The sequence below is a fragment of the Chionomys nivalis genome, chromosome 6 (assembly GCF_950005125.1).
Source record: "Chionomys nivalis chromosome 6, mChiNiv1.1, whole genome shotgun sequence".
Taxonomy (NCBI): domain Eukaryota; kingdom Metazoa; phylum Chordata; class Mammalia; order Rodentia; family Cricetidae; genus Chionomys; species Chionomys nivalis.
Window position 1 is genome coordinate 64989289 of NC_080091.1, and position 26189 is coordinate 65015477.

At 37.1% G+C, this 26189-nt stretch overlaps 1 protein-coding gene across 1 annotated transcript in view; it reads left to right on the plus strand.

Moving 5' to 3' along the window:
* Window positions 1-264: 264 nt before the first annotated feature.
* Dthd1 (death domain containing 1) overlaps window positions 265-26189 on the plus strand; it is a 59267-nt gene continuing 33342 nt past the window's right edge. Inside the window, exons 1-6 of the mRNA XM_057773039.1 lie at window positions 265-535; window positions 2238-2850; window positions 7174-7504; window positions 9922-10101; window positions 11605-11855; window positions 20375-20539. Of these exons, the coding sequence (XP_057629022.1) occupies window positions 265-535; window positions 2238-2850; window positions 7174-7504; window positions 9922-10101; window positions 11605-11855; window positions 20375-20539 (1811 nt within the window). The remainder of the gene's footprint in view (window positions 536-2237; window positions 2851-7173; window positions 7505-9921; window positions 10102-11604; window positions 11856-20374; window positions 20540-26189) is intronic.

Consider the following 26189-nt stretch of genomic DNA (forward strand, 5'->3'; position numbering starts at 1 on the left):
ATGCGAGCTAACTCTGTCCCGGTGATTAATCTATTGTGTACACAATAGCACTTGGGCTCAGGAACGCCCCTCTTCTGGTCACCTAGGAACTTCTCATTCGTCAACAACAAGCCGAATAAATTCTTAGGTTGCAGAAGAATGTTTGGCTAGCTGACTTGGATCATCTCCGAGATTTTAGGAGAAATAACCATTGCCAAGTCTGAATGTGCTAAACCTTTAGGTTTTCTTGGCAGGAGACAAATATATTATTTTTGGAGCTTAGAAATGGATACAGAAGACATGGGCTTAGGTAAATTAGGGCAAATATTGAAGCAGATTTGGAGACAAAACCAAATGTTAAAGCAGGCGCTCCTGGGTGATAATCTCTGTGAGGTGGCTGGTGGAGCCACTTGGGTAGCCACAGTAATCTTTTTGGGTCAAGGGCTCAATGAAGCCCTTCTTCAACTGTTGGAACACACAGCGGGGACCCTTCAGTCCACCTGCCAGCAGCTGTATATATTACTTGACAAGGATAATCAACATATCTGGAGACAAGGCAAGTAGTTTATTTTGTTTGCTTGGGTTTATACTTTCTTTTGAAATGCTCATCTGGTCAGTATTTAAGAGGAGCTATGTATAGAAACACAACGGAGGTAGAATCTGTCGAGAAGAGACTGCTGCTATTATAGAGAAAGTAGGGGAAGGCAATATTTCACAGGATTCAGATGCTCCTCCTGCTTGGGCACAGATGAAGTGTTTTCAGCCTTCTCCGGTAGATGGATCACATTTTGAGGAAGGAAATTTAGACTCTGCTGGGAAATAGTGCTATTTAAACTGACCCCTCAACGACGAACTGGAGTCATGCAACTGGAAATTCAGGAGCTTTGTCTGTTATTTGCAAGACCCAAGCCTTAGAGGTAGAAAAGTTCAGGACTAATTAAAGCAGAAGAGGCAGTTTTTCTAAATTGGAATAGCATGTTCTAACTCCAGAGTCATTTGAGCCTAGTCCTATTAATTACAAAAACACTGGAAAGACTGGATGAGCTAGAAGAAACTGGATGCCTACACACCGAAGGCTGGATGTAAATTCCTAGGAATATGACCAGGTGTGTGTGTGCTAAAAAGTACAGTAAGTATGGAGAAAGTAGCATCAGAAGAATATGAACATAACAGCAATGTTTTCAGAATATCTGGGTGGCATTATGAAATCCAGCTCTCGGACATATAGTGTCACGGTGAGCAGACAGTCTTCATCAGACAGGAATCCCAAGAAGACAACACAAAGGACAAATAGTGAACCTCAGAGAATCTGTCCCAAACCTGTGTGACCCCAGGATCAGAAGCAGGAGCTTAGGACCAGTCAGTCTCTAGAGGGATTGAACACAGTCCTAGACATGTCAAGGCAAGTAGTCAGCTACCAAAAGGGATGAGCTCAAAATAAACATGGGATCTCAGACGCAAGACAAAGACAAAGTTGTCAGAACTGCAGTGCAGAGGCAAGCCCAGACTAGTGCAAGGTGATTTGGTGACAGTGAGATGTGTGGACATCAGATACAGACTCCCAGCTCAGAGACGAGAGGATGGAAAGGTCCAGCCGGAAAGAAGCTGGAGAAGCAAGCTGCAAAGATGAGAGCTTGGGATGAACTCGAGATGGAGTGACAAGTGGAGTGACTCAGCTATTGATGATGCTTCGGCTTAGATCAAAGCAGTTTGTCTTAGTTTGGGTGTCATTGATTAGCCACTGCAGGATCCAGTCAGAGAATAATATGGTCAAAGTTACTCTTTGAATGAACAATTTGACATATTTTAATAATCACATGCTCAGTAGGGGGAGGATTGAATTTCTCGACAAAATACAGCATCTGTGTCATCATAGATAACATAGCTGTTGCTTTTCTGCTATTAACCTGTCTTGGGATGTTCAGATAAATTTATGTTTGATATTTGAAATGGACAATTGATATTATATAGTATCTTCCAAGGCAAACAACTGTCAAATACACCAAATCATTGAGGAGTTGTTGCTTTCATCCTATTTGGGAGTATGCTCATGTTTTTTTAAAAAAATAAAGTTTAAGGCATACTCGTGGGCGAAAAGGGTCAGTTTCAAATTTTGGCTGCTATGTTTAAAACAGAGATTGCTTTCCTTCTAGTTACATAAGTGTTAAAAGCTGGCAAAGTGTGCAAATATTTTCTTCATCTGTGCAGAAGTATAATTTGACTTTGTTTTTACTTTTTCTTTGTGTGTACATGTGCAGAAATTATTGCTTTCATAGACTGCCTCATGAGAATGAATGAACATTTGGGGAACACTGCTATGCTTCTACGGAAAGAAGAAAAGGAGATGTGTAATTTATGCAGCATGCATGAGGACCGTACTCCACAGCAGACAATATCGGCCATTCAAGACACCAAAGCAACAGACATTGCTCCAAGAAGGGAACTAAATGTCATGGAAACAGCTACTGTTTCTCCTGCAAATGCAGGGGAAAGTCATTACACAAACCAAGTCCAGTTCAAAGAAAATAAAACTCAGATATATTCTGAATTAGGGGAAAACGAAAACAATGCATCATTGAGTGGAAATGTAATAGGGCAAGAAGAGTCACAGAGCACAGTGTTCCCAGATAATGCAGAAAATGAAGATGAAAAACAAATAGAACACATGACTTCTGAGAACATAAATGGCAACAAGGGAGACATTCATGATGTAATGCAGACAACAGCAAGAGACACTCGAGAGATCTCAGAAAGCCAAGGAGAAGAGATTACCACATCCCCAACAGCATGGGATGTCTCCAGTAAGGACGGGAAGAGTCTTCATAATGAGTCAGAGAGTCTAAAACAAAAGAATATCATAATGGAAAAGGAGTGAGTAAAGGCACCATGAGAAATGCTTATATATGCCTATTTCTACTTTTATTTCTGTTGTTCCTAAATGCCTTCATCCTGCTGCTATGACAGATTACCACAGACTGGTTTGTTTTGAGTGAAAGAAGCTAATTTCTTACAGTTCTAGAGGTAGGGAGACAAACAAGGCACAGGAGATTCAGTATTAACTGACAGCTCACTGATTCACTGACAGTGCCTTCTTATTGTATTCTCAAATGGTGTGAACCAGCTTCAAGGCCCTTTCTTTATTAATGACACTAATCCCATGCATGAGGACTGTGCTATGACCTAATTAGGTCCCTCAAAGGCCCTGTGTCCTAACACAGTTCCCTGTGGGATAAAATCTCAACATATTAGATATGAGGGAATATGCAATGAAGTTTCATAATTTTGGGTCATGTCTCTAAAAGTTACTGTAAATTAGTGATTCAGGTTAAAACCACCCCACAGAGATTTATGTAGCTGCTATTGCTAATATCACTCTGTTCTTCATAGTTTCAGGAGACATTCAAATCAACTGGTGTTCTGGTGAAAAAATAATTAGTTATATTAGTAGTTCAAAACAATTGTTCAGAACATGAACACTTTTCCAAACAAAGTTCAATTTTAATAGAAAAAAAGAGTTTTCAGAATGTTAAAAAAAATTAAAAGACAATTTGCTAACATGATTATGTAACCAATAAATACACATGTCATAACTACAAAATACATAATATGGATATCTTCAATATAATTGTCATCAGTCTTTAAACTCTGTCTTCAGAGCTCCAGGGGATTTGTGGGTAGGCTTTTCAGGATTCTTAAAGGCAAATGTGATGCTCATATCTATTTAGCTCAGAAAATTTTCAGGAGTCTTTTGTTTTTTCTTCCTAAATACTTTAAAAGCCCATGGAATAAAAAGGGGAACAAGACTGAGGTATTTTATGAACTATCTTCCCCCTCCCAACTGTAAGGTAACAATAATTCTTGATTCGTATAAATTGATATTTTCTAATTATGTTTTTCCATATAAATACAACATCTTCCTTAGCAATGTGTCATAGTGGGAAAATATTTAGGGAGCAGAAAAAAAATTCATTTTTATTTGTTGTCTCCTTATGAGTCAGCTTTTTGTCCCTGGGCAACTTGTGTTTTCCCTTTCTTTCTTTTTATCTGTGTATTTGTTCTTTGGTCTCAGTTTCTCACTTATAAGAGTACTTTCTCCTTCTGTGGAGCATTTGATAGCAAACGAGACAATCCACAGAAGGGCCTAGCATCGAGTCACTCATCCATATTTCACACTAAGCTTGATGTTAGCATATTATTTGACGTAATGCCCAGCTACTTTCACAATCCTATCCCTCCTCGTTTCTGTTCTCACCTGGATCCATAACATGCTGCTGATCAACTATATAGATGCACAGCACCGTTCCCAGGAAAACATCACCGCGTGTATGTTCTTCAGCAGGTGCTTTACTTACACTGACCATGGGACATTATAAAAAAAGGAAAGAAAGATAGTAGTGTATCCACAGCAAAGAGAATTTAATGAGTTCTATAGATGAATCTCTCAATGCATGCAGACCTGCATGGTTTGCAAGAATTATTGCCCCTGACAAACAACCTCTAAAATTGTCAATATGTGGTTGCCCATTTCATTTGAGAAAAACATTGATGTTTCGTATCCTCCCATTGAGAAATGACTCAAAACACCAGCTAGTGAGTCACTGCCTGCACCACTCCCTCTAACACCTCCTTTAGGTGTTCCCTGGTTAGTGACTTCCTTTGTGGCATTGAACCAAATGTGCTTGGCTTGCATATTTGTGAAGATGACTCTTCATTGCAGTTCCCAGGCTACTAAGCCATCACACACCACATAAAAGTATATGTGATAAACAAAACCTTGCTTGGGAACTTTTGTGTTTTTTCAACCTTTACTTTTCCATAAGCCCCATCCTTTGGAGGTAGCTGTACTAATGTGTAAAGAAAGGGGAAAAGTAAACCAGAGTAATCTATTTAATAACAAAACAAGTCACATTTTGTTAGCACTATGGAGAATGTATTTACTTACATATCTCCTTTACATTTTTATCTGTTATTCGGGAACCACACCTCATAGAGGCTGGCTACACTGAGATTGTTTCTATGATACAGAAGAGAGCATTTCTGAACTTATATGAAGCTGGTTCACTGAATCTTCTGCTGAATAATGTTTTTTTCTCAATTATCATTATCTCTAACAAAAACGTTAAACAGATCAGCATGCTGGAGATCTTTTTCTAAGTTCAGAATTGTTTACATAAATAGAAAACCTCTATGAGTTAAATGTTGTATTACATTTCTTTATGAGAATGTAAGTTGTATTTAATAGTAAACTTCAAGTTGTACTAGCAGTAAACAAAAAGCAGCTAAAACTTTATTAGTGTATAACTGAAAAAAATAATGCTGTGGCCGGGCGGTGGTGGCGCACGCCTTTAATCCCAGCACTTGTGAGTTCTAGACCAGCCTGGTCTACAAGAGCTAGTTCCAGGACAGGCTCCAAAACCACAGAGAAACCCTGTCTCGAAAAACCAAAATAATAATAATAATAATAATAATAATAATAATAATAATAATAATAATGCTATGATGACAGAGATCCTGGCATTTATCTTCAACATTGCCTTTGTTCTCATTATTTCTCTAATGTGAAATAAATATCATCAAGAAGAGAACTCCAAGTTGATGATATTAACACAGAGATCAAATTGTTATTAAGTTAGTATTAAAGAGGTTTAAAATAATATATCTCATTCAAACTTCCCAAGATGATAGATTAGATATTAGTGTCAAGTTGCAATGGATAGAGTAGTCAGTACTCAGGAAAGATTTGAAAAAGGCATGACAATATTGGAGAGCTTCTACTTCCATACTAAAGATGCACAGAGTCAACTATTAGTTCTAAAACTAATTGTTTCCCTATCTGTAAAATAGTTAAGATAGTAGTACTTGACACAGAAGCTATACAAATTTAGATAAAACTTTGTGGTTCAAACCTTGCCAACAGAAAGCATTAAACTACTGACTATTCTGAGAGGTTGTGATATTTAGAGGCAAATAGGAAATGCCTGGTCTCAAATTTGAATTCAAATTAATAAGATTCTAAAAATCTTTGCAAAGATGATGTTGAGGAAAATTAAATAGTTACAATAAACTTTTCAAATGATAATCTGAGGATTAGAAATAATCTATTCCTATTTAATAGGACTAATGTACAAAAAATTAAATAAATATCACTATTTTATCTAGTGTACCTGAGCAATTTCTGTACTTCATCTTCATTACTTCTTCTTGAGGCAATAGGAGTCATACAGATCCTTGGTCGGCAGGAAGACAGGTTTAAGGTAGATAAGTGTACTTTAGACTTAAGCATTTAAGATGGGCAACTTCCTCATTCTTCTTCCTCTCCAAGTCAAGGACTTGCTGACCTTTTTCCCTACAAAAGGAACTGTTCAGAATTTTCAAGTCTCCCAGGAGAGGTGGGGAGTCAGGGGTGAACCTGTGAAAGGGAGCAGGTAGCTTTTATTTTTTGTCTGGGTTATTCAGGGTCCTGCAATAACCCAAACTAGCCAGTTCTTAGTAAGAAAGTGAATCCACGCCACCCCTAATCGTATAGAGTCTGAATACACTCTGCACTGTTTTTAATCCTCTCTCTCTCTCTCTCTCTCTCTCTCTCTCTCTCTCTCTCTCTCTCTCTCTCTCTCTCTTTCTTTCTCTCGTTCATGTGCATGCATGTGTATGCGTACTTTTGCTTTCAGTAAAACTGGATGATTGCTGGGACTTCTCTCTTTTCTGTTTTTCACTTTCAAATCATCAGAAAAAGAATCCATTCTTGCAATATTAGAGGACTTAACCATAAAGGTATCGCTCTCCAAAGTTACATTCATTTCTTTAAAAACATTATTTATTTTTCACTTTATTATAGAATGAATAATAGTGAGGAATAAAGCAATGACTCTGGTAATAAAATTAGTCAAAAACAATTATAGCTTTTCTTCTTAGCCAATATTAATACAGTATAGATAGCTTCCTTACAATGTGAGGACATCGTTCTTTAAAATTACTGTAGAAAAATACATTTAACACAAAATTTCCTGTGAAGTAGATTATCATTTTCACCCCATATTAGAGGAAATTGTGGTGTTTGAGTACAAAGATAAAGAAAATGGGAGGGCTAAAGTTCACATCAAGCAATGTGCCTCAAACATTGTGGCCTTGTGCATTTGCCTATAAAGTGCATGGATACACTAGTTAAAAATGAAGCTCACTTTGTTTTCCCTGCAGGTATCTTGACGTGCTGAGTGATGGAGCTGACCCTCAAGTGTCTTGTTACATTACCGCCCCATTTTATGTCCTGCAGCAGGTTGACTGCCACATAGTGAGTGGCATGAGTTCCTTTATAGTGAGTGATAACGAAGAGTTGGTCAGCAATGTCGTCACTGTTGAATGCTCCGATAAGGAAAAGAAAATTCCATTCCCAATATGCATTGCGATTCCATTCAAGGCAAACTATAAGGGAAATTACAGAGACATAATGGTGAAAATGTCTGACACAACCTTTCAGTCAAGCTACCTAACTCCAAATTCACTGGAAGGACTGAGGGGTGGTTATAAGGTCAGTAAGGGCCTGAACGACAACTACACTTGTTGTTTTTCTTTTCTTCTTATAATTCAAAATATTCTGTTGTAGTGTAATAATAATTCTTGCATTGTATAAGTGTGGACACATTAGTGTTAGAACATTCATGATTTTTTTCCTAAATACAGTCTATGAGGTCCAAACAGTAGAAAATATAGTCATAGAGAATGGGCCTAGGACTCACTCAATAAATATTAATTTTGTCTCCTAGAAAGCAACCAACATCATAGTTTAATTAATTAACTTCATGGTTTATACTAACTTCATAAACATATCTAACGTGTTTGACAACTGCCTATACTGAAGTATTAGAATCTTAAGATGTTATAGTTTTGGTTTTTATGATTCACAAGTTGGAAGAATATCTATAAAATGGAAACACTGTGTATGTGCATGGTTTGATTACTTTATTAAATTTATAAGTGGAATTAGTTTAAGCATTGAAGAATCTATATTTGGTAGTTATTTGTGGGTAGTAAAGGAAGAAATCTGGTTTCCATATTTGGCTGCAGTGGAGCTTAGCTGGATCAAGACACCTCTCTGTGACCCAATTTTTCTATTTGAAAAATATTATAGTAATGCCTGCCTGGTAATATGGCAAAAATTAAATAAACAAACCGCTGAAGAAAATGGGAAAACCTTTACACAGTGAGTTGTTAATACGTTTTCACCATTTGAAATGGATTTTATTGTAATATTATTAAGGATATCTATGTCAAAAATTAAAATGTTGCTGAGACAGAACCCAGAATTGCTACATTTAGTATTAGAGAGTTGATGAGGACTCAAGTTATGGGTTTTCTGTAGTCTACTGAATTTATTTTTAACTAATTACGGTGTTAATCTTTTTCTATGCAAATAATATATTCTGTCCTTATGGTTTGTTTACAAATCAAATCTAGGTTATATAGTTAGATAAGAAAGCCACATCTGTTCTCATTATTTGTATTCATCTTATTAGATTTAGACTAGGCGCCTATGAATATGGGAGTCTGATTAGCATTGCTCTAGAGTAGGCTTCTTAATCTTGGCGAGTCTATGTGTCCTTTATAACAAGTACTTTAGAAACCGCTCTCAGTACAAGAGCCTTTCCCAGATGGGCTCAAATGAGGTTTTGTAAATGAATAATCAAGACACAAGAAAAATTAAGAGGTTCATTGTCTACCAAAAACTGTACTTTTCTTTACATAGTAATCTAATGATTGTTACTGCTAATTTTAGCTCGGGAACATTTGAATTCTGGATTCCTTCCAAAGTTTTATGTGGGTCCTATGACATTTAAACGCTCTAATTCCCAAAAGCCTTTTTAGTTTCCCCAGTATCTGCCAAATGTTGCCTCAGTGCTCAGCAACCACCACTTGTTCCCAGGAGACCTTTTCTTCTCACTACTTTCCCTCTGGCTACTGAAGACAGATCATTGTGCTCAGAATTTTCCCAACCATGAGATTGGGAAATGTTTCCCTTAGTCAGCTTTCAAATGATAGATTATTTTCCATTGTGAAGAACCCTGAAATGTTTGTGTGTGTGCGTACGCTCTTATCCACTCATGCTGGGTGGAGACTAGCTGGTATTGTGAGAAGCATGAAAAGAGAAAATTGCTTCTTAGTTTGCCTCCTTGTTTAAAGCATTGGTTATTATATACACAGATCATTACATACATAGATCATTTCCTCTCTTTCATGGACTCAGTTCCATTTTGCACGATAAAAACTGATGAGTGCATGGTTAGATATATGATTATTTATTTGAATATAGATGCACAAGAAAGGAGCAGTGTGATACTCTGCAGTTATCTGTTTCAACTGCATAAAGAAATAGAGACAATAACTTTATTATGGCTTCTGAAGATGCTGTGATCTGTCAGAAGGAAGAATTTTTCCAACAACACATTTGCTGCAATGTTAGAGTAAAATGCTCAAGTGATAAAATCTTTTCCCTAGAATTCTGTAAAATACCATAGGAAGTTCTAGACAAGATCTACAAATAAAATTTATTCTGTCCAAAAAAAAAAAGAAAAGAAAAAGAAAGAAAGAAAGAAAAGAAAATCATTCTAGCCAAAATGGCTAAGATTCCAGAAGTAACTAAAACTTGTGAAGCTGTCATAGCTGCCTATTATATGAAGATTTAACTTGTTACAAAACAAATTCATTTCTTTCTCATTTCTCTGTTGAAAAGACCAAGCTTAAGAAAGTCTTAACATCTACTTATCTTTTGCCTCAGGAGAGGGTCATCCACACTCAGTGAATGAGATTCCTTCACACCATGGGGGATTTTATGGGTAGCATACACATATTTTGTTTGTTTTGACAGCCAACAGAATATGTGTTATATATGTATTTTCCAAAAATAATTCTAACTGCTTGCTTGAGTAAAGTGTTTTTTACTCCATATAGGGAGCTTGTGCTGCCGTGAACATTTACAAGTTGGGTATGTTTTCAGTAGTGTCGTGTTTAAAGAAACAGTCTTTCATGGTAACAAAAAAAGGGCTCACTCTGAAGTCAACTGTGGATGCCCGCGTATCCTTCAGTTATCCTGCAGGAGTTTTCAGCTCACCAGTGCTTGTACAACTAAAGGTAAAAAGTAAAAAGGGAAATCAATTATATCCTGTCTAGTGGGTCAAGCATGGTCCTAAAGATGCAGAGGATGTAGGTTTCTCCTGTAGCCATAAAGCTCATCTTCTCTTGTACTTGGGCTCATCTATGATGAGTTGAATGACACAGTCAACATTTTTAGCACATCGGAAAGCACATCTCTGCTTCTCTTTGCAAGGCTTTTCTAAATAGTTTTATGTATTACTAGTTTATATTTGTTGGCAAACATTTGATGAATACCTATATAACAACTACTGATAAATTTGGGGGCACTTCTATAAATCCAGATTTCCAAATGAATTAATAAAGATAAGAAGCTACTGACTGACCTGAGCTAATAGGAGCTGACCAACTCCAGCTGGACTGGGAAGGAACAAGCATAGGACCAAACTAGTGTCTCTGAATGTGGTTGACAGTCGCATGGCTGGGACAGACTGAGGGGCCACTGGCAGTGGCACCAGGATTTATCCCTACTGCATGTACTGTTTTTTGGGTTCCTGTTCTCTTTGGAAGTGTACCTTGCTCAGCCTAGATGTAGTAGGGAGGGCCTTGGACCTTCCACAAAGCAATGTGCCTTGGCTTCTCTGAGGATTAGATGGGGTAGGGTGTGAAGGTGTGTGGAGGGAATGGGAGGAGGGGAGGGAATGGGAACTTGGATTGGTATTTTTTTTTTAAAAATCTAATAAATTAAAAAAAAGAAATTAAAAAAAAAGAAGGTACTAGTCTGTTTAAATGGTTATTACCTAGATTTTTGGGTTCTATCTACTAAAGAAAAATCAGATTTTTTGAAACAATGATTTAATGTACACAAGCACTATATTCATAACATGTAATACTATATCAATATACATCCCAGAAGATTTATATTCTCCAATGATATTCCTTCTCATTCCAGCTTTGTTTTCCCCATTCTCTCTTTCCTATTTCTCCTATTTTCTATCACAAAAAGTAAGGAGAAAGATTGGGAAGAAAGCCTGATTGCAGTATTTCCTTTGAAAATATTTTCTGCAAACTTTGAGCTAATGTAGCTTTTATTCAACTTTTGTTGTTCACATGATCTAACATGAAATGCCATTATTATTTTCTTGATCATGATGTTTATAGTTAAGTGTGTTTCTAAAACACACACATACACAAACATATATATGCATAAATAAACACATGTGTTTTGTGTTTGTGAGTGTGTATACATGTGTGTGTGTATGTGTGAGTGCATGCATGAGTTTGTGTGTTTAAGTGTGCATGTGCATGAATGTGTGAATAGGAAGCAACATTTTAAGAGATTTTACTCAATTGTGTGCTTTTACATAAAGAGTTCTATTTCCAGGCAAGAATGTACAGAGAAAAACATAACAATGTATTCCCTTAAATTTACAGAAAAAATGTTTTAGGAACATACTAACACTTGCATCTTCTGAATGTATGTGTGCATATATGTGTTTGAGGTTATATCCACGGGCATATTTTTCCTTCCTTTTTGTTTAGATTCAGCCAGTCGATCCTTCTCTGGTGTCGTATTTAAAAGCACATCAAGATTCTTCCTATTCAGTACAGTCCACAAGTCCTCTTATTCACATCCAGCATCCATCCACTCATCCTTTTCAGAAACCAGTCACAGTGTTCCTGCCGTGTTCCCTTCTCCCTGAAAAAAAGAATCTTGAGTCTGAACAAGATCACAGGAGACCAGAGAGTGCCACAATGCACAGAAGCCTGCCAACACCTTCATACTTCAACAGGTGAGTCAGAGACCTCCTATTGCTAACGAATTTTACGGGAGACAAAGAAGCTTCCATGATTAACTATAATCAATGGCTCATATTTACAAATCGGAGGAAAATAGTGTGAAGAATGTTCTCATTATTGACCCACAACAGGAAAGACTTTCAGTTCTCATGGACTCAAAACTGTGTCATGCGAAAATATTATGCTTTTTTTCATTTAATTTTTTTTATTTTTAAAACAATCTTACTTTACATACCAATCCCAGTTCACTCTTCCTCCAGTCCTCTCACTCCCCCTACCTTCTACCCACCCCCCATTCACTCTTTAGAGAGGGTGAGGCTTCCCTTGGGGAGTCAACAAAGTCTGTCCCATCACTTGAGGCAGGACCAAGCCCTCGCCCTGTGTTGAAGGAGCTGTGGGCTGTGTTCATGCTGCCCCAGCTCCCGGTCGCATGGCTAGCTTATGCCCCAAAATAATGACACACAAACTGTATTCTTTTAAACACTGCTTGGCCCATTTCTATTCATGTGTGTAGCACCCCAAGGAGCGCTTACCCGGAAGATTCTAGCCTACGTCCATCCTGGTCGTGTCTGCCGGGGAGAGGGGAGCATGGCGTCTGCTCCAGAGAACAGAGCTGTCGAGTCTGAGCTCACTTCCTATTCCTCCCAGCATTCTATTCTGTTTACTCCACCTATCTAAATTCTGCCCTATCAGATGGGCCAAGGCAGTTTCTTTATTAGCCAATGACCTTCCTCCATCAGCCCTGACTCTAGGCTGAACAAGATATCCCTCCATAGGGAATGGGCTCCAAAGAGCCAGTTCATGCACTAGGGATAAATCCTAATTCCACTGCTAGTGGCCCCACAAACTGCCCGAGCCACACAACTGACATCCACATTCAGTGGGGCCTTGTTCAATCTTATGCAGGTTGTGAAAAAATGCGGCTTATTAATAATATAGATACAAGATTAAACCTTTTAAGAATCTATGATATGGTTAATTATGAGAATGCAACATAGCACTTATAATTTTTTCATTCAATGATCAAATAAGATAAATTTGATCTTTTAAAAATAAATTAAAATGTCTGGGTGGTGGTGATGCTTATGTCAGATGGAGGATCTCTGTGAATTCAAGGCCAACCTGGTATACAGAGCAAGTTCCAGGACAGCCAGAGCTACGCAGAGAAATCCTGTCTCAAAATTTATGTATTTATTTATTAAATTTGAATTTATATCTATTTACAAGTGTATTCCTTTACCCAAGTTATATAATCAAACATCGTTATGAATAAAGTCAAATATATATATATATATATATATATATATATATATATATATATATTCACCAGTCAGAATAAATAAAAAATGAAAGGCTAACAAATAGAATATATTGTAGGACCTTAAACCTGATTTTAATTTGTATTTTTTTAATTTAGCATTATTTTTCTTTGCTAACAGAGAAAGCAAAAGTGGATACTCCCATTCATTAAACACGAAAGGACATGTCTTGAAAAACAAGAGTAATAGTTACTACTACCCAAGAGTCCTTCTGCAGCATATTTGTTTTGTATATTGTTGCCTGCATTGCCGCATCAGTGTGAGACTTAGGTATAGTGACATGAAGAACCATTGCAAGTCTGCTAACTAGTAGATGATGCAGTCATGAACTGAACCCACATGCTTCCTCTTCATTGACTTGCCATCATTTTTTTGGGTTAAGATTTATATTCTTGTTCCTATTATGCTTGCAGCTTCAGAAGTTTGGGCAACACTATGTTGGTTTGTGACAAGAAGAGAAAATAAACATTCTTTACTGTAAGACAAATGATAGAGAACGAAAAAATAGACATCAATTTTGTTACTCAACTTCAGCAGCTGAAGGTAGAGAGATAGATGACAGATAGATAGATAGATAGATAGATAGATAGATAGATAGATAGATGATAGATAGATAGATAGATAGATAGATAGATAGATAGATAGATGATAGATAGATAGATAGAAATGTGACATATAATTTTTCCCATTCCAGTTCAAAACACCCCATTGTTAAAAATATTCTGACCTGTAAAATATACTTTTTTTTTTTTTTTTGGTTTTTCGAGACAGGGTTTCTCTGTGGTTTTGGAGCCTGTCCTGGAACTAGCTCTGTAGACCAGGCTGGTCTCGAACTCACAGAGATCCACCTGCCTCTGCCTCCCAAGTGCTGGGATTAAAGGCGTGCGCCACCACCGCCCGGCTGTAAAATACTTTTAAGATGATATTTGAATCATCGTTTATAATATCTTCTTCTAAATTCTCTTATTTCTATTTGTTACCTATTAAAATTTCCTAGATTCTTAATAGTTCCTTGCTACTTACTCCGTAGTCTTGAGAATTCCTATCTGTGGCCATTTCTTTTGTAAACTGTCAGTCATGGCTCTTTATCTTTATTTGGTAACTTGAATGCCTGGATGTGTACCATAGGATTTCTGCTGGCATGAAATGGAGCCAATTTCCTCAGATGGCATTTATTTCTGTCTCTGTTGAGATCCAACTCCTACTTCAAAGGGACTATTTTCAAAAGTTTCAATATGCTAAACCTTCAAGTTCATCTTTTCAGTGTGCCTGTGATCCCAAGGATGAAGAGCTCATATTCTGCTTATTCAGATATTGCTTACTGCTGCTGCCTCCTATTTCTTGATTTTTTGGAAGGGTGTTTGTCCATATGGAAATCCCTTCATTCCAGTCTGATTGTTTCTTCTGCTGTAACTCTGACCTTACACATATTTTTATTGTAGAAAATTTGGGGAATTTTTTTAGTCCCTTGTCTTATGAAAGCCAAAATATTATATTTAAAAATCATATTTATTATCATCTAATCAGTTTGCTTTATTGAGGAAAGACTCTCAGATTACCCATTCCCAACTTGTTACTTATCATTCTGTGTTATATGTATATGTGTTATATGTATTAGAGAATCAACTTCAGAAAGAAATGGTAATGCTTAGATAGAAACATATGCATGCTGTTCTATCCTTAGGTGCTAGTATTGTCTGATCTATACAGGAAAGTCCCGCGTATTAGAATAACGACAATGTTTATGAAACATTGGCTTCGTCAGCTATGGAGTAAATAGAATGTTTTTCATTGATTAAAACTGAAGCTATTGTTTTGTAAAGTTTTCAAACATGTCAAAATGTTTGCGTTTAAGAGTAGTAAGTTCCTATGATTTGCAAAGCCTGTTTGGGAAAATCAAGGGGAAACCTCCCAGTTGAACACTCTTTAATAGTATGTCTCCCCACTCACCGAAATAAAATATTGAAGTGACTATAAGCAGAACGTTTTATAAAGGGACACTCTTCTGAATGTCTTTATGTGGTATTAAAGGAATTAAGGAAAATTGGCAAACATACAGTAATAGTAATGTCAGCCTTGAGACAATGTACCCTGGGCTGCACATCTATCATCCCATCTCCTTGGCAGATTGTCTGAGCAAAATCAACCTAGTGTCTAGGGATTACCTTTCTGTCCAAGTCGACTCAATAGGAGATTTCCATGTTAGTGTCACTGCGATAAGGAAACTTTTAACCCTAAGTAGGCTGAGCTTTTCCTCTGAATGCACGGTCATTGGCATGAGAAGAGCTTTGGACTCAAGAAACAGCAACATCAAATTCTTGGTTTGTTCACATTTTAACATAAAAAATAAATTTTCTGTTGCTTTGAAAAATATGCTCACTGGTAGTATAGAAAAAGAAAGTTAAGATGAAGAAAAAAATAGGTAAAGATGATTTTTCTTCTATATAGAATTTTTCTACTTTCTCTATTTGCTGCACTAATAAACATGCATTAATATTAATTGCTTCATTTTATAGTTTGGTAAAGTGTATTTATTTTTTCCTTTACCCAAAAGAATCTTAACAAATGTTACCTCCTTTGTATACTCCTTGGTATGCGGTATTCATTGCCTAGGGGATGGGTATATAAATAGTCAGGTTAGAAACAAGAGATTTCTGAATAAAAATTGATTGGAGTCACCACCGTTCTTTTTCCATGAAGTACAGCATTATAGAAATATTTCTTCTTTGTTAAGTTAGATATTGTGAAACCTACTGGGAAGAAAAAAAACCACAAATAAAGAAATTTGAATGAGTAGATCATGCTGATCATTAAGACAGGTTGACAATGTATATAATTTCACTTTTGAAAAAACAAACGTTTATGTTAGTGCTTAGCATGCAGTGTCTTTGGGAGCACAGTCTCAGGGAATAGTACCTGACTTTTATGGAACTTAACCTTAAAGAGTGTTTTTTATATTTTTGAAAAATAATGCTTGGAGTAGAGGAATGAGCTGGTGGTTGTTCTAATGTTGACAGATCATGAGGAATCCTCAGCTATCATGAACAGACATGTGGTAAATTAGATTATGGAGTCCTTGATAAGTGTAAATGGGACTAGGAACATTGACAATTAAGCAAGACCCCAAAAGCTTATGACTTGATCATTTAAACAGAATAGTTGAATCAGGAAAAGGAAAAAAATAAACCTTAACTTTCATTATCAATCATTGAATTGAAATCCATAGAGATTATACTGGTAAACAAATATTAAACTCAGAGTGCACAATTTGACCCAGAAAATGATCACGAATTTGCAAACTAAATACAAAACTATGTAGAAAATAGACCACCGGAATTTCCTCAGTATGTCATACACCCTAGCCAATATGACTTACACACATTTCTGGTCCATTTACTTTCTGTCTTAGTGTTCCTATTACTGTGATGAACATTGTGACCAAAAGCAACTTGGAGAGGAAAGGGTTTATCTGGCTTACACTTCCACACCATAGTGCATCATCACTGAAGAAAAACTGGGCAGTAACTGAAACAGAGCCCATCAAGGAGTGCTGGTGTCTTCCTCTCTCCATAACTTGTCCAGCCTGCTCTTGTACACAACCCAGGACCACTTGCCCAAATGTGGCACCACCCACAGTGGTCTGTTGCATATCAAACACGAATCAAGAAAACTCCCTGCAGAATTACCTACAGACAATCTGATGGAAACATTTTGCATTTGAGGTTTCTCTTCCTGGGTAACTCTGTCTTGTGTCAAGTTAACAAAAGTAATAGTCATGAAACACTTCTTTTTAAAACAGCTCCATCAAAACATGCATAATTTAAAATGAGAATTGTTTTCAATTTTTGAGTAAAGAAGTTCTTTGTAAAAATCAGGACATTAATAATTAAATTAGCTTTCTGAGAAAAAGTTAATCCTAAAACGTTAATGACATTCACATTTAAAGGCTCATACATTATGTAAACCACAAAGGGAATGTTCTGAAAGTCAAATGTGATATGAGAATTTGATGATGTGATTGCATGCGGTACATGTTTTCTTAGACATTAGTAGCATATTTATTTTAGTCAGTGTCTTCAAAGAGCCTGATTCTGTTTGGGGAAGAGATGAACATTTTTAAATAAACCATTTTTAGAAAGTGGTATATATTTTATTTATTTTAATTTTTCCTAAATGCAGCTGTAAGAGTTTGTATACAACTGGACATGCGTGTGGAGATCTTAAGCTGATGTTGGGTATCTTCCTCGATTACTCTTCACTTTGTTGACTGACATGGTACCAACATGGTTGACTGAATGTGGAACAGACTGAATCAACTAGCCTGTCCAATCAGTTTGCTTCAAGGATTCTTTATGTCTATCTCCTGACCAGTGGGATTATAAAAGAGCAGGCATATCTACCTACCTGTCATTGTCATAGGTCCTGGGAGTCAGGACCTATGCTCATTCTCCATGTTATGCTAACTGAACTATCTCTTCAGTCCTTGTTCATATATTTTGGAGAATGCCTTAACATCAGAATGTTGTCATTTTTTGATCTCGACCAAGTACCTGTCATTTTTAGGCAACATTATTGTTCAAAGTTTGCTCATAGTGCATAAGTGGTTAAGGGCATAGTCTAATTAGAGAGCTGTTAATCCTAGGAGATATGGATATACAATGTGGTTGTTTGACTTAAAGATACTTTGTGTCTATTTCTTCACATTCTGATTGATAATTCAGGGCTGTTTTTTCTTGTGTTTTTGAGACAGACTCTTGTTATATAGCTCTTCTGGTATCTGCTGTTCAGCTGTACTGGCCTCACATTCTCTGCTCTCCTACCTCAGCCTCCCCAGTACTAAGAGTGCAGGTATATGCTATTAGCCTTGGCTATTAAGGACACTTTTTAGATCACAGAAAAGCAAACAAAGTCTTTAATAAAAAAGTGCTGTACCTTTATTTATTTATGTTTTGTGTGCTGGGAATAAAACATAGTATCTCGTTTGTGTTCTTTCTTCAGACAGTTATATTTCCTGACATGTTTTTACCTCATGCAGATGATATCTACTACATCTCATAATTCAAGTCAGAGAAAGATAGGAATTTCCCTCATTTATATGTATGGATGCCTATCCCAAATATCTCAGAAACTCATAACTGGATCCAGAAGGAACATACAGTACAGGTCAGCCTGTTATGAAGAGATAACGAAACTCTCAACAGTCCTTTGTATCTCATTATACTTATATAACAAGTCTTTCTATCTCATTCCATGGCTATGAAAGACTCCTTCTCACTTATAATGCATGTACTTAAACATAGAATAAACAGTTTTTGGCTGCCATGCTAGCTGTAGAACAGCTTTAGATAGACGCACCACCAGATGGCCTCGAGGTGGCAAATACCTCTTTAATTTCCAATTAGTTAACTGGAAATAGTTATGTGGTCCCACTGAACTCTTTTGATGGAGACATGCAACCCCACTGTGCACTCAAGCAAAGGGTTAGCCACTATTTTAGTGGCCATTGTTCATGAATGCCAGATGCACAATTTGACTTAAGTTATTGTCTGTCCTGAGTCAGGAACTATGCACTTTCACTACACTTTTCAGTCTCATGGAAACTTAAGAGCATTGGTAGAAAAAAAGTGTAGTTACTACTTAGGGTGGGTTTAGGGAAGGATCTGCAATGTATTTAATGGAATTGATTTCTAGAACGATTCAGTGTGAGTCTATCCTCCTATGTGAATTAATTTTCAGCTTCAGGGATTAAAAAAATCTACTATATCTGTGATTATATTCTAACATCTGATAGCCAATTTTCCTAATTTTTATATTATTCTAAGTCCTGAAAAACCAATAGAGGATTTTCAAAATAATTTAGGTTTGGACCAATTCTTTGTTTCTGAGTCATGGGACATATTGGTCTGTGAAACTGAGGTAAGTTTTATAATTCTACTTATAAACACACACACCATACACACACACCACCACCACTACCACCACTACCACCACATCACACAAATGCACAGAGACAGAGACAGACAGAGACAGAGACAGAGATAGAGACAGAAAGAAATCTTGATTTTAGTAGCTTGCTAGATTGTTTCTGTCTCCCAGCAGGTTGCAGGATATTTTCCTCAAAGAATGTCCAATATCAATGGATTTTCATATTTGGCTGTGAAGAACAGATGCTGCTTAAATGAATGCAAGAAGATAATTCATTGAAAGACCTCTTATTTACTCTCTGAAGACTCCATTGTCTCTTTCACATTGATTTTTTTCCTTATTCCCCTAACAACTAGATGCTCTTCTTAATATTCACACATTTAATTAATTTCCTTAGTCCAGAGCATTGCCACCAAAGGAAAAGGATAAGCCACAGTCTCTGCATTCCTGCATAGCCAAATGCCAAATAAAGGAAACCATGTTACCTGACTCTTAGAAACTGGTCTGTTGAATGATCTCTAGTTGGCAAGCAGTATCATGCAGTACTTAAAGCTGTCAATCTTTGGAAGGGACATATTATATAAACACGAAAAGCATTTAAGAATGTGTAAAAAGTTGTATGGGAATATTAATACCACTTAACACTTTCAATGACTGCTTCATAAGTATCAATTCTTGCATATGTAATCCTATAATAAAGACAGTATTCTTTTAATGTGATAACCAAATGACTATACATGATAACAAATGACAGTTATCATTATAAGAGACTTCTGTCCTAGCCAGGAGAAGAAATAGTGTTGGAGTCCATGGTTTTACCTAGCATGCTATAAATCATTCTTGAGTATCTCTAAAGCATCCACACTTTATCTCTTGGTTTTTTATGTTTCTAAGAGTCCCCTTTTAATCCTCTTTGTACCATTAGTAAAATGTATTTCATTCTTCAAATCTATTCTTTCACACCAGCATTTTACTTTGCAAATATCCTTGAATATTATTACATTTGCTCCTAACTCACTCGTTCTACCTTCTTGTACCGCCCCGATGGTCCATGCTGTAAAGAGGTAATACTCTGATAGCATATGAATACTTTGGTAAGCAACAGCTATAACCATCCCATCTTTCTATTCTTGAAGTCAGAAGTAATTAGTAATACATAGCATACTCATGATGGGTTATTACTGGCTTAGTCACTTCATGAAAAGTCGATGTTTTAAGTGGGATTTGTGCTACGTAATCTTTTACCCATTTCTGCTCCCATTTTATAGGACCAAGAGTGCCGCCCTCAGAAAACCTGGTAACAACACTTGCGAAAATTTGAAACTGCTAGGATTCAGAAGCAGAGACAGTGGTTGGTTTGGGATTGATGACGTTGTGGTGAGAACTGTCCAAAATGGCTTGGTGTCTTTTGAATTATGTGAACACTTAGAGAGGTAAGACCATAGGAAACATTCAGAGGCGATGACACTCTATTCCAGCCTGTAATTAATGGGTAGGAATGGAATCCAAGGATTATATTTTTATTACTCAGATAGAAACATAAGCTGTCTTTTGGAGTGCACTTAAAAGGCAAACCACAATTGACATGGATCCACTGCAATTTTGCTCCTGATAGTTTAACTAGGACTTTCGAAACGACTTGCAGCATAGGTTTATTTTTATAGGTTTCTCTTAACACCAAAATAGTTTCAAAACAGCACCTTCATTTCTTAAATTCCACAGGATAGCAATTAACTGTTCGTATTATGCTCATCTCATAACTATGTAGATATAACCTGAATTTGTTATTTCAGTTCCTTCATTTAGCTTTCTTATTTCCATGTTTTCTAGACGGCCCATTAAAGGAGCTTTTTAGACGGTTTTAAGGTACATGAGGAGTAAACACTCATGAGGAAAGGCAATCACATACATGTCTAAAGATAGGCTTTATTTCATAATGACGACCTTCCCTCTATGATTATCCCAGGCCAAATTTTGCAGAAACACAGTGTGAGATGAGAGGGCAAGTGACTAGTTGAGGAAGGCTTTTCTGGAAGACCATATGAGGGAATGAAAGAAAAAGAGGAAACCATGGAGGATGATGGGAAAGCTGGTTTTGGTTGGATTTCCTCCAGCCTGGTGCTTCAGGGGAGCTCTAAAATACCACAATGGTTGGCTTTGAAAGTTACACCTGACAGTCCTTGTCTATGAGAGAAGCCTGCTCTGGATGAGAGCTTCTGTTCTCTGGAGAACAAACAATGGTTAACTTATCCCTTTCTGGGATCCAAGTCTATATCAGCTTCCCAAGAGTGCTGTAACAAAATGTCACAAATCTATTATCTTACAGTTCTAGAGGCTCAGTGTCTCCAATCAGAATCTTTATAGGGTTTGCTCCCTTTGAGAATCTACTGGAAGCCTGTCCTTGGCTTATAAATGGCCCTCTTCCTCCTTACACAGTGTTTTCTGCATGCTTCTTTTATATTAAAAACTCCTCCTTGAAGCACAGCAATAATACTGAGTTGGGGTCATCCTAGTGACTTTACCTTAATTTATACACTTCTTTTTTTTTTATTAATTAATTTATTTAATTATTAAAGATTTCTGCCTCTTCCCCGCCACCACCTCCCATTCCCTCCCCCTCCCCCAATCAAGTCTTCCTTCCTCCTCAGCCCATAGAGCAAGCAGGTTTCTCTGCCCTGTGGGAGGTCCAAGGACCACCCACCTCCATCCAGGTCTATTAAGGTGAGCATCTTAACTACCTGGGCTCCCACAAAGCCATTACGTGCAATAGGATCAAGAACCCATTGCCATTGTTCTTCAGTTCTCAGTAGTCCTCATTGTCCATTATGTTCAGCGAGACCGGTTTTGTCCCATGCTTTTTCAGTCCCCGGCCAGCTGGCCTTGGTGAGTTCCCGATAGAACATCCCCATTGCCTCAGTGTGTGGGTGCACCCCTCGCAGTCCTGAGTTCCTTGCTCGTGCTCACTCTAATTCTGTTCCTCCTTTGGATCGTGAGACTTCAGTCCAGTGCTCCAGTGTTGGTCTCTGTCTCTGTCTTCTTTCATCGCCTGATGAAGGTTAATATTCAGGGGGATGCTTATATGTTTTTCTTTGGGTTCACCTTCTTATTTAGCTTCTCTAGAATCACGAATTATAGTCTCAATGTCCTTTATTTATGGCTAGAAACCAAATATGAGTGAGTACATCCCATGTTCCTCTTTTTGGGTCTGGCTTACCTCACTCAGGATAGTGTTTTCAATTTCCGTCCATTTGTATGCAAAATTCAAGAAGTCATTGTTTTTTACTGCTGAGTAGTACTCTAATATGTATATATTCCATACTTTCTTCATCCATTCTTCCATTGAAGGACATCTAGGTTGTTTCCAGGTTCTGGCTATTACAAACAATGCTGCTATGAACATAGTTGAGCATATACTTTTGTTGTATGTTTGGGCATCTCTTGGGTATATTCCCAATAGTGGTATTGCTGGGTCGAGAGGTAGGTTGAACCCGACTTTCCTGAGAAACCGCCACACTGCTTTCCAAAGTGGTTGCACAAGTTTGCATTCCCACCAGCAATGGATGAGAGTGCCCCTTTCTCCACAACCTCTCCAGCAGAGGCTATCATTGGTGTTTTTGATTTTAGCCATTCTGACCGGTGTAAGATGGTATCTTAATGTTGTCTTGATTTGCATTTCCCTGATTGCTAAGGAAGTTGAGCACGATCTTAAGTGTCTTTTGGCCATTTGAACTTCTTCTGTTGAAAAGTCTCTGTTCAGCTCAGTGCCCCATTTTATAATTGGATTGATTAACCTTTTACGGTCTAATTTCTTGAGTTCTTTGTATATTTTGGATATCAGACCTTTGTCAGTTGCGGGGTTGGTGAAGATCTTCTCCCAGTCAGTGGGTTGCCTTTCTGTCTTAGTGACAGTGTCCTTTGCTTTACAGAAGCTTCTCAGTCTCAGGAGGTCCCATTTATTCAATGATGTCCTTAGTGTTTGTGCTGCTGGGGTTATACGTAGGAAGTGTTCTCCTGTGTCCATGTGTTGTATGATAAACACCTTTGGTAATGTGGCAGGATACAAAATCAACTCCAAAAAATCAGTTGCCTTCCTATACACTAAGGATAAGGAAGCAGAGAGGGAAATCAGAGAAGCATCACCTTTCACGATAGCCACAAATAGCATAAAATACCTTGGGGTAACTCTGACCAAGGAAGTGAAAGATCTATTTGGCAAGAACTTTAAGTCTTTGAAGAAAGAAATTGAAGAGGACACCAGAAAATGGAAGGACCTCCCTTGCTCTTGGATTGGGAGGATCAACATAGTAAAAATGGCAATTCTACCAAAAGCAATCTATAGATTCAACGCAATCCCCATCAAAATCCCATCAAAATTCTTCACAGATCTGGAGAAGACAATAATCAACTTTATATGGAAAAACAAAAAACCCAGGATAGCCAAAACAATCTTATACAATAAAGGATCGTCTGGAGGCATTACCATCCCTGACTTCAAACTCTATTACAGAGCTACAGTACTGAAAACGGCTTGGTACTGGCATAAAAACAGAGAAGTCGACCAATGGAATAGAATAGAAGTCCCTGACTTTAGCCCACAAACCTATGAACACCTGATTTTCGATAAAGGAGCTAAAAGTATACAATGGAAAAAAGAGAGCATCTTCAACAAATTGTGCTGGCAAAACTGGAAGTCAATCTGTAGAAGAATGAAAATAGATCCATATCTATCACCATGCACAAAACTCAAGTCCAAATGGATTAAAGACCTCAATATCAGTCCAAACACACTGAACCTGATAGAAGAGAAAGTGGGAAGTACTCTACAACACATGGGCACAGGAGAATTTATACACTTCTTGTAGTGACATAAAATGTTACATGAGCACTAGTATTTGAGGATAAGATTTAGGGTGGGACAAAAATTAATCTCAAAACATGACCCGTCACAAAAATTCTCATATCACAGGATTGAAGATTAGTATTTCATCCCCACCTACACGTGTTACAGACATAGAATTTTTGAACATACTTTGCTTCCGTTCTTTGAAGTATTACTTTGATACTCTGCAACAGAGTGTAAGTGCTTTACCCTGTTTAATTACTGAATAGTGAAAATTTCAAACCTTGCCAACTGCACATTCTTATAAAGAACATAGCATACTTACACAAGCCTGAGTGGCTTAGTCTGTAATAAATCTGAGAGTGCATGGTTGAAGCTTATTTAAACATAAAATAGCTGGTTTATCAAACAACTTTCAGCATAGTAAAAATATAGGATAAAAGATGTTTTTAAAAGTGTACCTATATAGTGCATTTACCCTGAATGGAGCTTGCAGGTCAGAGCATGGTTCTGGGAATATCATTGAACACTGAATCTTAATCCAGGAAGCTAGTCTACACTGTACATGATTTATAAACACTGTGACATAGGTGAGACTAAATATATTATATGTTTCTTCAATCATAAACAATATTGCTTATTATTATTTTATTATTTCATATATTTCAAATGTTAGAATTTTGGATTATTTATACTATCAATTAGCTTAAAACAAAAACATACTGTTTGGCTATATAACTGTTTCCCTTACATTGTTTTCTTTTATTTTTTTTTAAGAGTTTGGGGATCTGTGAAGTCCAGAAGAGAGTGTATGATTCCTTGAGGCTGAGAGTACTGGTGGTTTTGAGCATCCTGACGTCAGTGCTAGGAACCTAACTTGTGTCCTATACTAGCACAGAATGTGATCTTAACCACTGAGAAATCTCTATATGCCTTCGTCTACCCTTTTCATTCTCTGCACATTTCTATTTTAAATTGTTATTCATTTATTTATTTTGTATTGTTTGAGACAGGATCTTGCTAGCTCTCACTGTACACTCTGGAACTTTCTATTTACACATTCATGGAAATTCTCCTGCCTCTACCTCCTTACTGCTGGAATTACTGATATAAACCAATCCATATAGATTTATTTAATTTAATTTGTTGTTAAAGTTTAAGGCACAAGTTGACATTATTCTAGGACTACATAGCATCAGAGTCACCCAAATACTGATATTTACCTTTTTACTTTGTCCATTAAAAGGTCTTCCGGGGCAACAACATAGCTGGAACTGCCATCTCTTATGATAGCAGTGCCTTTTTCTGAGTCCCTTGTGGATGGCAAACCTTATGTAGATAGGAGTACAATCTAAACTAATAAGAAAATATATTAAATTCAAAATGAAGTGATATAGTTGCTTATTGTTTTCATCAAGAATCATGTACTGTACATAACTGTATTGCTGAAATTTCATACACTTGGCAGGGCAATAGTTTTTTCATACCACCATCACCATAGAGATATGGGTAATAAGCTTGTACTGTGGTGTTAAGACTGCAACATCACTAAGCAATAGAGTTTCTCAGCTCCCTTATATATATTTTATATAAATATATATGTGCGGTCAGTCATTGATTGAAATGATATGAGATGCATGACTCTATAATGAAAACAAGGGACTATTTCTAGAACCCAACTGATACAGGATTATTACTTTAAGGCTATGTTTTAGAAGGGGTAGGTAATGCTGACTTGTAATCTCATCAGTCTGAGGAAGGACGGTTGTGTATTCATGGCTAGCTGGGCTACAGAGCAAGAATAAATCACTCAACAATAGTCAAGACTATGTTTTAGAATTTAGCTTGAGACCTAGGGAGAGGTCTCAGTCAGTAAAGTTACTGCCATGCAAGCAAGAGGACCTCAGTTCAGTCCCCCAGCATTCAAACACCTTAGCATGACAGCTCACATCTGCAACTCCAGTATTGAGGAGAGCGGTGGCAGGCAGATCTTTGGAACTCATTGGCCAGCAAGACTAGGGGATCTGATGAACTCTCTTAGGTCCACCAAGACACTCTATGAGACATTATATCTCAAATAATAAGGTGGAAAGCAATAGAGAGATAACTAACATCTAACATTGATCTCTGACCTCCACATAAATGCACATCCATGTGCCCACACAACCAAATGTACAGATGTACACACCCACACAAACAACGTGTGTAAAACACACACAGACAAAAACAACAAAGAACTTAGC